This window comes from Acanthisitta chloris, unplaced genomic scaffold (genome assembly GCF_000695815.1).
Source record: "Acanthisitta chloris isolate BGI_N310 unplaced genomic scaffold, ASM69581v1 scaffold9747, whole genome shotgun sequence".
Lineage (NCBI taxonomy): Eukaryota > Metazoa > Chordata > Aves > Passeriformes > Acanthisittidae > Acanthisitta > Acanthisitta chloris.
In genome coordinates, this window is record NW_008683228.1 from 73,469 (window position 1) to 86,533 (window position 13,065).

The 13,065-nt window shown below is 41.4% G+C and overlaps 1 protein-coding gene across 1 annotated transcript in view; it reads left to right on the plus strand.

Moving 5' to 3' along the window:
• Positions 1-2,197: 2,197 nt before the first annotated feature.
• Positions 2,198-13,065, plus strand: part of FARP1 (FERM, RhoGEF (ARHGEF) and pleckstrin domain protein 1 (chondrocyte-derived)) — a 79,389-nt gene continuing 68,521 nt past the window's right edge. Inside the window, exons 1-2 of the mRNA XM_009078844.1 lie at positions 2,198-2,223; positions 2,631-2,637. Coding sequence (XP_009077092.1) covers positions 2,201-2,223; positions 2,631-2,637 — 30 coding nt within the window. The 5' untranslated portion in view covers positions 2,198-2,200. The remainder of the gene's footprint in view (positions 2,224-2,630; positions 2,638-13,065) is intronic.

Genomic DNA, 13,065 nt, shown 5'->3' on the forward strand with positions numbered 1-13,065 from the left:
GGGAGACCTCATCGCTGTCTACAACTTCCTCACAGGGGGAAGCAGAGGAGCAGGCACTGATCTCTTCCCTCTAGTGACCAGTGACAGGACCCGAGGGAATGGTATGAAGCTCTGTCAGTGAAGGTTTAGGTTGGATATCAGGAAATGTTTTTTCCCCCAGAAGGTGGTTGGGCACTGGAACAGCTCCCCAGGGCAGTGGTCACAGCCCCAAGTCTGACAGAGTTCAAGGAGCACTTGGACAACACTCTGGGGCACATGGTGTGATTCTTGGGACCAGGAGATGGACTTCAGTGATCCTGTGGGTCCCTTCCAATTCAGGATATTCTATGATTCTGTGATCCAATTTTAATGTTATGTTGTGAATAAAATGTATTGCTCTCACATAGCCCAGGAATCTGTAAATTACCTAAGTACTAATGCTAAACAAAGCATATTTACAAATGTAAATTTAAAATGAGATGCATGCTCTCTGTAACTACATAAAGACTTGGGTTTTCAGCATTAAGAAAAAACCCCAGAAATTAGATAAAATCAAATCCTTTTCCAGTTACACACATTATCCTCAAAGTTAAATGGATTAAAACTTTCTTTCTGCAGGAATTCAACCTAAGACTGAAAATGTGGTCAGAAAAGTCACATTGTGTCAGCCTGATGTTTGACTTCTGATAGTACATCCCCAAAGACTTCTTTTTGGCATTCCCTGAACAGAAAATGCTTGTTTCCCACGCAGCCTGTTGTTGCTGATAAAGCTCATTTATATCAAAGTGGTATCTAATACGGCACTGCTGTATTCTGGCCTTAAGAGAAAAACAGTTGAGTGGCTCATTTGCCTTTGTAAACCTGCTGTGCCTAAAGATGCATTTTAGCAATTCTGTCCAAAACCCAAATCACAATAACTGAGTCTGTACAACACATGTTTTTAAACAGAACATAAAAGAAAACCTTATTGCACGTTAAAACAAAATAGAAGCCATAAAAGTTGTGTTTCAGAGGCTGTTAATGTACTTGTGATAGTAACATGGTGATGCTTTCCTTTGATATTTGAGGCCTCTCTCTGAGTGACAGAAAGCAGATCTCTTAGGAATCTCCTTAGCTTGAACGTTTAGTATGGTTAAATGAGCAATGAAGCAGAAGGGTGTAAGTTATTGTCTCTGAAGTATTTCACATTAACTACAGGCACAGGCAGTTCTGTAAGATACACACACACACACATGGAGAAGAAGCACTGGGAAATCAGGTGGAAGTTGAATGTCCCACATTCAACATAGGTAAGAGTGAAACCTTGCTCACGGTCAGGATGAAGCACTCTGGAGATAAATGAGAGGCTTTTTGCCCAGCTCAGACCACATGCTGTTACCAGACAACATCATGTGCAGCTTAGACATCCTCCTGGCCTCTCTTCCCTCTTCACCTCTTTCTGCCACAAAGATACAAGTACAAATCCCTTCTTTCCCTGGTTTGCCCCAAATGTATAAGCAGATCTCTGCTCTGTGCTGCTTTGTGTTTAATGCTAGGTTTAACATGCAGGTCAGTCCCAGCAGCTTTGGATTTTGAAGTGGCTGGGGGCAAAGTCAGTGTTTCTGCAGTGCACACAGGCACCACTCCATTTGTGCTCCCCAATGGTGGCTACTCTTATGTGTTGTTTGCTAACATAACCATTCATCAGACTGCTACAATCCGGAGGCAGTTTCATCTTTCAGGGACCTGAGATGACTCATGGATGGATTTTTTTAAAGCGTCTGCTGTGTTCGGAGACACTGGAAGTTGCAGGTAGGCTGCAGAGAATGAGCAGAAAAAGCTCCTGAGGATTTTCCTGCAAACTGTGTAGTTGTGTTAAAAAGGGAGGTAGTTATTTTTTATCTTTCCTTGAAGATGTGACTTGACTGCATCATTATGAGGTGCGTCTGGAATCTGTTGGTAGAAGCAGACATTACTGTAACACTAGCTCTTCTTTCCAGTCTAGTTCACGTTCCACCAAAGGTAGTGCTTTTCAGTGATGTGCAAAGCACAGAGCTTGTACCTTCCCTTGCAAATCCTCTGAGAGTATAGACAGTTCTCAGTGTTTTTCCTGTGTCGTTCTTTGCGTGTTTAAAAGATCAGGCTCCCAGTATATTCAGTTTTAAGGTTTTTTGAGGCTGCTTAGAGAAATGTTGAATGCATTTCCTATACATCCATCTGTCAGGTTGGTGACAGATCTTGCATGACCAGACAAGAAACTCTTGTGTATTGGGAACTTGACTGGCAAAAACTACTCAAAAGTTATGCCTTTCAGATACTTGAAGAAGAGATCACTTTTGAGACTTAGGTTTTGCACTTGGAAGTTTTGCTTCCGTGAAAACATTTTGTGGGTATGAATTTTTCTCATTGGGAATGGACTTAGCCCCATCTCTGTTTCAGTTTCACACTTAAATACAGGATTACTTCACATCCAGTTGGGAGTAATCTGAGTGCTGCAGCCAAGCTTTTCTTTAGCCAGTCCATGTCAGTTTTGCAAGACAGGCTGATACCAAGCAACTTCAACAGAAACTCTTACTTTAAATTGTATGCAGGGTTGTCTTCCTTACCCTGCGTTGCATTGTGACTGTCAGAGCATTAGGTCCATTTGGAGCAGTGGCCTGACTGAAGACAAGAGTTCAGGTGTGACATGAGTATGTTATAGATTAGCAGCAGCCACAGCCTGAAGGCTTCATCGAGGAGTTTCCTTTCTGAGAAGTTCTGTATCTTGTTGCTAAAATGTGCTTTCCTTCCTTTGGTAAAGTAGAAAGTAAAATATGTACTATCCTGGATGGTGTGAGCTCTTGTTTAGATTAATACTAATGTGAAGACTGAAGCAGAAGCTTTTTCCTTTTACACTTGGTTTTGCTTTAGAGTTAGAATTTAATATTTTGCCTGAACATCTCTCATTTTTGTTGTGGTTTGTTGTGGGTATATTTTCCCAGGTCTTGGACTTTTTACACTGAAGTGAATTAATGTCTTCAAAGGATTTTAGTAGAATCGTGGCTGAACTAAAATGTATGCAGATAAAAATAGTAAATACCCACTGTGCATCTCAATCTGGTTTTATAGTTAATAACTCCCATATACTCATAACACTCCATATTCTCATGTTTCCAGTCTGTATATAAGGGTCCTGTTTTCACATTTGATGACTTAAGAATTGCCTACTCCTTCATTCTCGTAAAGTGTTTGCTTATGGGTAAAGAAAATGAGGAAAAATGAGCAGGCAAAGAAAACAAAGAAAAAAGTGGTCTGAATAAGAGAATGATTTTATTTTCTTCTCAAGCACTACTTAATGTTAAAAAAAGAAAACCTGAGAAGGTGGTTAAATGATTTTTGCCTTGAAACAGAGAGAGGAGTGGTAAAGTGGGAGGCAAGGGGTGGGGGGTGTCACAGAGATTGGGGTTTCCATCCCCAATTACACGCTGGCTGCTACGCCACTGAATTACGCTGAAGGTACTGAATGGTGCCATTATATTCCTTTTCAAAAGTTGTGGGCTATGAAATTCAATCTGAGGTATTTTTAATGAGTGTTCTGAGCCTCAGTTGCAGCTCTTCCCAAGGAACAAGGAGCATAGTGTGCCGGTAAATAGCACCAAGGCCGGGGGTTAAACTCATTCAGGTTTTTGCTTGCAGGGAGAGAAAGTAATAACAACATTTATTTGACAGGTATATACTTACTTCCAGAGTTGAGCTTTGGTAAAACAATTTTCCATAAAGAAAACATTCTGAAAAATGAGGTTCTATCAGCTTCACATCAAACTTCCAGCTAGTTTCTGAAAACAAATCTTGTGGTGTGTTTTCCAGAGCCAGTGCCCACAGTGCACACCCTGGGCTTGTGCTGTGGGCATCCCTGCACTGCAGGATGCTGTTCCCATAGCCATCAGGCGCAGCCCTGTAGGCAGAGCCTCTTTGTGGAGGAGCAGCTCATGTCAGATGGGAGCATCTGCCCAGTTACACCTCTTGGCTGACAATTAAACATAATTCAGTGATAATCTTTGTTAGAGGTGCCTGCTGGTATTCCTGGATCTCCAGTAAGGGTTTTGGTGGGATGACTTTGGGGTGATTTCCTCCCTTCTCGCCTCTCTTTTTTAGTGTGCTCCCCATTTTAGAAAAGCCATGTAGCACAAAAGCATTGTTGCCTTCTGTCTTTCCTACATGCTGATTTGCAAAGTAGTTTGTCTCAGATCATGAGTAAAGCACTGTTTAATGCCTCTGCCCTGCGACTCACACCAAGATCTGAAATTCATGGTGGGCTGGCTCTGGTGTTTGCAAGTCATCACTGTTCAGTGTCAAGGCTCTGAAGCTGGAACACATCGTGTGGATGATACTCTTGAGAAAGGAAAATAGTCACTTCCAGCAGTGGATGGTTGCCTTGCTAAGTGGATAAAGAACAGCCACAAAAACTTTTTAGTTTTGCTAGTAAAATAAGGCAGAAATGACTCAGCATTTACAGGAGCTAATTTAAGGAGTAAGAGGATGCATTTTTAGTAAGTTTTCTCATTGTTCTTTTAATGCCTCATTTTTCTTGCCCACACCGTGCATTTAAATGATGTTCAAGGAAGGTAATTTGGTTTTAGTAACAGTGACTCTGCCAAGAGTCTCCCACTGGAAGTCTCCAAGAACTGAATGGTTGGTGTGTGAAATTTTGCAGCCTTAAGCAGTTACATAAAAGACTTGCTCTGGCCCAGCTGATTTCCCGCAAATGTTTTACACCTATCTGAAGGAAGTTAGCAGGAATAATTGTACAACAAAAACAAAGTTTGTTGTTTTTTTTTCCAGGAGGTCTAATTAGCTTGGGCAGAGACCTGTTTTTTGCAGTTTGGTATTTTTTGGGATTAGGGCTTTTTTTTGTAGTTACCAAGATCACATTTCATATGAAGTCATGTGTTGTCCCCATTGGGACAATTTCTTAAAGGATTGTTGGGGAGATAACAATTACATTTGCCAGCTGAATTCATAAACAGAGGGGATCAGAGCATCCCTTTTAAGTTGATACAGGAAATTTTAGATGCCCATGTGTGAAATGTAGGGCTTTTAAAAATCAATACAGGAAAGTTAATACAAGGTCAGTCATACTTTCTAACTGAGTGTTAGATGTCAGCTGGTTAAAATGCTGTAAATACAGCTAAAGGAACCAGTGAACCAAGAAACTAATCATGAAGTATTTTGTTAATGCTTTTAACCATGAATAACATTTTGTAATACACAGATATGTAAGACTGCAGTGACCAAAGGCTGAATGTTTTTTTTGTCTGTATGGTTCATGGTGTTTAGTTGGTGAGGTTTCAGTTTTCCTCTGGCATTGATGACAGTGGGATGGATGTGTGAAATAAATTCTGTGGGATTTTGTCCCTGCAGCTACCTGAGGAGGAAATTCTCCAGGTTCCAAGAATCTGCCTCTTTCTTCCTCTTTCTTCTTCTTTACAAAGGGCTCTGTTAGCTTTGTAGTGGTTCTGCAGTAACAAACTCCTTATCGACTAGAAATTAGAGTAATTGAAAGTTGGGCAATAAAATCAGTATTACTACCAGTTTGCATTTGTAAGAACTGTATTTGTAAGAACTGTAAGAACTGATCACTTGAAGGTGGCAGGTTGGTCTGTGGTGTGAAAGGCTCAGTTCTGAAGGTGTCCAGCCCATCTCTTCTCCATTTCTGTTTCCTCACTTGCACGTTGAAATGGCATATATAATGCAGTGTGGGTGGCATCTGCCCATTAAGGTATAAAGCTGTGGTTTTATGAGCCAAGTGAAAAGACACCAAGCAGAGCCTCCAATTCCAGTAGCTTTACTGTACTGTAATTATGGAGATGTACAGTTACCTGAGGATTTACTGCAGCTGAGTTTTGTATTAGTCTGACTCTGCTGTAAGAAAAAGCTTAACCAAGCACTGCTGGAAATAGCCTCATCATAAAACTCTACATTAGCTTTCCTAGATAATTTTTTTCATTTTCCTTCCACACTATTTAACTATTAAAGAGCATTATTTAGTATTTAATGCACACCTGAATTCTACTGTTGGCTATTTCTACTAAAGTTGATTTTGAGTCGTTGGAAGGGAGTTTAAAGTCTAGTAAGAGATTTCCTTCTGCTTCTGCCTACTTTAGAAAGTATTTTGACATAAGCCAGTTTGTCATGGTCAGAAATCCAAGAGCATGGTTATAATAACAAGTCTGTGTATGTTCAAATGTAGAAAACTGCAAGTTTCTTTTTGAGACCGTGCTAGAAATGCAAGGGAATAGGATGATTGTTCAAATCTGTTTCTTTGGATTTTTGCCTCAATAATTGTTTGCTGTGTTGATTTTTGGTTATCAATCAAATTCCTAAAATAGTAAATTTTGAGGTCTTGTTTGTCCTAGCTGATTTTGGGGGGGGGAAGTGTAACTTTTTTGCTGCATTTTTTTATGGGCCCATATTTGGAGTAGAACACACCTGAAGTAAAAAGCACCACGTCTTAACAGAACACTGTGTAAAAAAAAAAAAAAAAAAAATTAAAAAAAAAAAAGTTCCCCCCCCCCCCAAAGTAAAGCACTCCATCAGAGACTATGGAAGGCAAGCACTGGCATTGAGGGAATACAGCTTATGTGATGCCTGTAATGTAGGAAAGCAGTCTGCTAAAATTTTGATAGAAAAGAACACTAAATAGTCTTATTGTACACACACAGCAGATGATCAATTACCTGTTTTTAAGGCAGTATGAGAGACTTATTCTGTTACTGTATTTGGCCTCAATCCTCCCTTTGATGGTATGTGCACAGTCTATGCAAAAGCATGTGAGATAGGTGCCAGGAGTGGAGCCCTCAACCACATTCAAATGGAAAATATCTTGAAAGGAATGAGGTGCCTTTAGGTTATCATAAAAATTTGCCTCTCCTACACCCTCTTTTCAAATGGGATGAGTACCTGGTGGCTGCAGGTACTGAGTGGGCTTCTGCCTGCTTAAAAGAAGTGGTGGGAGTATGTGACTGCTCTGTCTAAAGGTGTCACTTCTCTGCCATTCTTTGGCCTGGTGTGTAGGAGTGATGAAGTACTTTTCTCCCAACACTTCTCAACTACCCAGTCTAAGCTAGACAGCAAGGTAAAAACTAGTAAGCCCAGGTGTAAGAGCTATCTTTATGGCCCAGTGCTGTTTTTATAGTCATCTAATCCTTGGAGAATTAACACCTACTCTTTGACAGGGAGGAGCGGAGAAGGGCAGAGAATCTCCAAGTGTCTTGGCAGTATCAGGTCCAGAGCAACAAAGCTCGGACCAAGTGCTTCTTGCCTTTAATCCCACCTTTCAGGAAATAGAGCTTTGCTAAATATGAATTATGCATTTCATTTGACGCCAGAAGGGAGAACTGTTTAAAATATGAAGTTCGTTGTCAGATGCTGACAGCATTGTTCTCCTGTGAGTAGTTTTCAAGCCTTCTTTGAAGTATAAATTTCTGACAGGGTTATTTGTCTAAGAGCCCTGTTGCTCAATCTCATCTTTGAGGTTATTTTTATACTATTTGCTTATCATGTACACTTGTTAGTTGGTTTTCTTTCCTTTCAATGCGGTAGATGTATTTCTAGTTTTTAACTGCTTTGAATAACTGAGAGAAGTTATGCTGTGAATAACTTATGAATGTGGGGTTGTTATTTTTAGCATTGATTACGACCGTTTATGTCTTCAGAAATAGTAATGAAAATACTGGATGAAGTTTTCACTATCATTTCAATGCAGTTGTTAACTTGGAGTAGAAAAATAATTTGGCAATCAGGCTGATCTGATACGAGGCTGATCAGTACAAGGGATTTTTTTTTTGCGATTAACCACTAAAGAGCAAATAAAATTTTAAACTTTGTAAAATATAATATTCAAGTATTTGTAAAATATTTAGCATGACCAAATAGGTTGTCGCATTTCATTCTGGAGCATTTGAGCAGGAACAGGGCATCAGTGGAAGAAATACTTCTCTTTATATGGTGGTAGATGTGAATGATGACTGTATCTTCTTCTTTTAGATGAATATAAAGGAATTATAATCTCTCCTTATCAGTTGTTACTAATGCATAAACAAGTGTAATTTTAAAAAAACCCCAAACTTTTATCTGACCCATTTGCAGCTGTCTTGAAGAAGAGAAGGAAAAGAGAGTAGTCTGTGTTTCCACATGAAGCTATTTCTTACTTTGACCAGAAATGGGACTTATATTTTTCAGATGTTCAGAAGACAGTGTTTATTGTATTTGGATTTTAACCTGGTATGACTGCTCAATAAGGTAAAAATCCAAATAAACAAGCAAATGCCTTTCATTCAAAGGTCTTGCTCTAGGTGGGATCTGAGGTTAGTTGATTGGACAGATAAGAAGTGGTAAAATCACTATTTCACCATAAGCATACTTTTTCTCCCTTTGGTAGGTAATTAGTGAAATAATTGCTAAATTAACCAGGGGGTGGTGGAATGTGTCCAAACCCACTTCTTTTGAAGCTGTGGATATCTTCCAGATATAGCCATGTACTACTTTAAAAAAAAAAAATCCGTATTGCAGTCTGTGCCAAAGAATGGCCTAAAAAGGTATGTAGATGGAGATTTTTTAAATGGCTGATGATTGCTAGAATATGAAAGAATCATTGAACCTATTAAAATATTCACTGTTGGAAGATCATAAGCAACATACTGTTTTGGATTTTGGTGGGAGTAGAGGCAGGGGGAATTGAGTAGGACTGAGATAATGAGCAGACAGCAAAATGTTGAATGTATAACTCATAAAGCATGCTAGTTTGACTGGGTACCTTCATAGCTTGCAGCTAAATGTGGTGAAGCACATTATTCATAATTTAGAACCTGACGTTCCCTGAAAATGTAAAGTGACTTTTAAAAATGTGATTTCACAGAGCTAAATGAAAGGCCAGTTCAAAGTGCATTAAGGAATAAGGATGTGTAGCTGGAAATCAGTGAGCTTCTTTTCACTGCAATAAATTTATAATGTTATTTTGGTGTAAGCAAATACCACATCAAGAGAATAATAGTAATTTCCTGCATTCAGTGTGTCTGGGGCTCACCTTGTCTAAAATGAACCCTGTAAACACAGGTGGTTGGGCTCCTTGTGAGGAGTAAAAGAGACAACTGTATTGCTCAGGAAAAGTTCACTGCCAGTGTGCTCAGATGGCTGGTTTGGGGTAGCAAGAATTGCCCTCTGGAGCTGCAGTATTTTTTCATTGATTATACAAGAATCTGGCTGTCAATAAAACAGGAGCCAGGGACTGCCACGCACTGCAGCTGCTTCCCAGCTCCTGCGTGTTGCACATGACCTTCTCCCAGTTGTATTCCACCAGTATACTGTGCCCTCCTTTTTCCTTTCCCTCACTACCTCACAGTGTGGTTATCTGTTAGCAAGTGGTCTGGAGCTATAGTCTTGCCACCACCCTTCATTTCTTCCATGCTTCCATGTCAATGTCCCACTTGTATACCACCTCCTTCTCCTCCTTCGATATTCACCTTTGGGTGAGTTCTTTCCCTCCCTGGTGTGAGCTCTCATTCAGTGATGCACAAGAAGAGCAGAAGATAGGTGTCCTGACTCTCCTTTCCCATGTCCTCCACACCTGGCCACATTTGTGGTCTTCCCTCATTCCAGTGTATGAAGCTTTTGTGATGATCGTGTAATGGTCTTGTGCTTTCTCAGTGTAGCAGAGAAAGGCTCTCCTGTAGCATAGGCTGTAGTATAACCCTTCCCCACCCTGACATGCATGCATAGCTGTTTTGGGGGACTCATGGGCCCCCATGGGTCAGACTGGTACTGGCATGGAGCAAGACAAGCAGGCAAGTTCTGGCTTCTGCAGCCACAGCTGTGCAGCCTCAGAGCTGTGGAACAGCAGCTGGTGAAGCTTCCCTAGTACTTGCTGTCTGAGGCATGGCAGCAGGGCCTCGCTTGATGGTTGAAAAATACCTTCCAAGTTCTGTGGAAAACTTGTGTTTTCCCATAGGCCTTGTAACCACATTGAAGTCAGGCAGAACTGTTGACTACAGATGATGTCATCAGTGTGGTGCACTCATTCCTGAATGCTTCCTCTTGTCAGCTCGTGTTTGCTGTGCCCGGAATGACTCCTGGTTTGCTTCCATACCCAGTGGACTGAGCTTTTAATTTATTGTGTCTAAATTTTTTAGTAGGGATGTCATGGAACAGCACTGAATCAACATCTCGCTGAAACCTTGAGAGTTTCTACTCTTGTGCATGTTATACTTCTCCTGCAAGACCAGAGTTTCATTAGGCTCTAAATCTCAGCAGATTTTATATGCACATTTCCTTTGAGAGAACTGTCAGATTTTATTTTGAGGTAGACTGATCAAAGCTAAGATGAGTTTAGAATAATAATATTTACAAATACTGGAGTGAGAAGCATTTCATGTTATTGAGGCATGCTCCAGAGAAAATGCCGAGTGACATAAATACTGCAAGGCTGCTGTTCCATTGTCTAAATGCTTATAAGCAAAAAACCCCCAAACTTTATGAAAACACTCAGCAGGTTTTAATCAGATGGTCTTATGTTCTGAGATCAGACAGGCGTGCTCTCCTCAGCTAACCTTGGGCAGTGTGGTAGCACAGGTGGGCTCTCTGCCTTTTTTCCTGTTGGTCAAACTTTTTTTTCCTGAGAGGAATGATGTAGTTTGGTCTGTGTCAGACAGGAGTCCATTAGATACTTTTAGCAAGACACACATATATATGCGCAGGAGTGTTTCCAGTTTTCTAGTTGTGCACAAGGATGAAAGCAAATATCCTCCATCTCTTGCTGGGAGGGTGGCTGATAAACACATCCTTCCTCTCTCCAGCAGCCCCAGCCAAATTGTGAAGGCCTGAAACTAGTCTGGGAGCAGGAGCTTTTGCTTCTAAATCATTTGTAGATATGTTGTCAGAACAGTAAAGTAGTATCATTATTACTCTCCATCTATTGTCTTTAATATTATTCTGTTGCCTTCAATGGAATGCTCTTACCAGGAAGCTCTTTCATTAAGAAACGATGTATGTTTGTTTGTGCCTACATACAGTGATAGATGGAGTGGAAAATAACAAAAGCTTTCTGTTAGGACTGACATATAGGATGCAATGGTTAGTGTGGGCTGGGTGGTGGTCATGGGGGATATTTTTGGTACAGTGAAGCTGGAGAACGTGAAGTGAGCATATTGACACATACTTGCACTTGAGACTTGCTTTGGATGGCATTGTGTCAGATCAAAAGTGCTCTGTCTAGAAAAATAGATGTCTTTTTTCTTCCCTTGCCTTCTTTGTATCCTCTTACTTAGCATTTTGGTATGAATTACTCTAGATACTCCAAGGTTATGGTGAATGCCTGAAAAAATGATGATGTTAATCTGCAGTTGTTCTTGATGTGTTTTCTGCAAGTATTCATGAGGCTAATGTTTGCTACAGCAAACATTAACAAACAGTTAATAAAATGATCTGAATGAACATTGCTTCCTGGTGGCATAGGTCTGTTAGAGGCACTGTGAGTGTTGGGCAAAAACCTGCTCAGCAAGTTCTTGGAGAAGTGAGCTTGGCTCTTCTCTTAGGACATTCAAAACCAGCCAGCACCGAAGGGTTCGGTCATTGTGTCCTGCATCACCAGGATGACAACAGTGCCGTGGTGGCACATATGTTAAATAAATTACCTTTGGAAAGATGCTTTCTACTTTGGGTTGTGGCTGAAAAATAGGTATTACCCTAAGTGGAAAAAACCTGTCCATTTATTTTTTGTTATCCCAGTGAAACAGAGACCAAACTGCCTAGTGAGACATCTGGGATGGGGGGGACTGGTCAACAGGACTGTCAGCAGGACCAGGGAGGTGTTTCTGCCCCTGTACTTGGTGCTGGTGAGGCCACACCTTGAATACTGTGCTCAGTTCTGGGCCCCTCAGTTCAGGAGGGATATTGAGGTGCTGGAGCAGCTCCAGAGAAGAGCAGCGAGGCTGGTGAAGGGACTCGAGCACAAGTGCCATGAGGAGAGGCTGAGGGAGCTGGGGGTGTTCAGCCTGGAGAAGAGGAGGCTCAGGGGAGACCTTATCACCCTCTACAACCCCCTGACAGGAGGTTGTAGTCAGGTGGGGGTTGGTCTCTTCTCCCAGGCAACCAGCAGCAGGACAAGAGGGCACAGACTCAAGCTCTGCCAGGGGAGGCTTAGGTTGGATATTAGGAGGAGATTTTTTATGGAAAAAGTAGTCAGGAATGGAATGCCCAGGGAGGTGGTGGATTCACCATCCCTGCAGGTTTTCAAGCTGAGACTGGATGTGGGTCTAGTAATGACAGTAGGGTTGGACTCGATAATCTTTGAGGTCTCTTCCAACCCAGTTGATTCCATGATTTTATGATTCTATGACTGAGCAGCTTCCCACTTGCAAGTAAGCTGTTGGTATGGACACTGTCTGGAGATGCCAGGACCCGGGCTCAGGCTCAGGTTTGGGCCAGGTCAGCTGATCTGCCCACCTTTATGGTTTTCTTTTCTTGGTTACTGCTGTTTCATTTTGGTCTAGCAGTTATTTACTGGGCTGAAAGGGAAGGGACCAGTCTGTAGGTTGAGTGCAAGGGCATTTATTTGGGGTGTGATTGATCTCTTGTAACAGTGGGATTTGTGCAATTTAATGGGTTATTTTTTCTGAAGTGAGTGTAGATTTGAGTTTCAGGACCTCTTGAGTTAAAATAGGTGTATTTGTCCAAGGAACAAAAATATTTGATTTCAGTGATTGGTCTTTATATTCAGAGACTGGTTTTTTGCAGACTTGCTGGTGAGCTGTAATTTACAGTATTTTCTGCAGGTGTGGATTTAACGGATGGGCTGATGAAAAGAATCCTTACAATCAGCAGAGCTGCGGCTCTGGGAGCTAATATTGGGCTAGAACATCTGGTCTTTACAGAGGGAAGGCTTTCTGTGTGTGGAGGGATGTACTTGCTCTTGCCTCCTCCAAATTAACTTGCCAGCTCTGTTAGAGTAGCACAGGGAGGGCTGGACCAGCCTCAGAGCCTCCCAGCAGGATGCTTGGGCTAAGCCCATGTGAAATGAGAACCCAGGACTTGAGCCTGCTGCGTATCAAGTGGCATCCAGAAACCCTCAGTCCC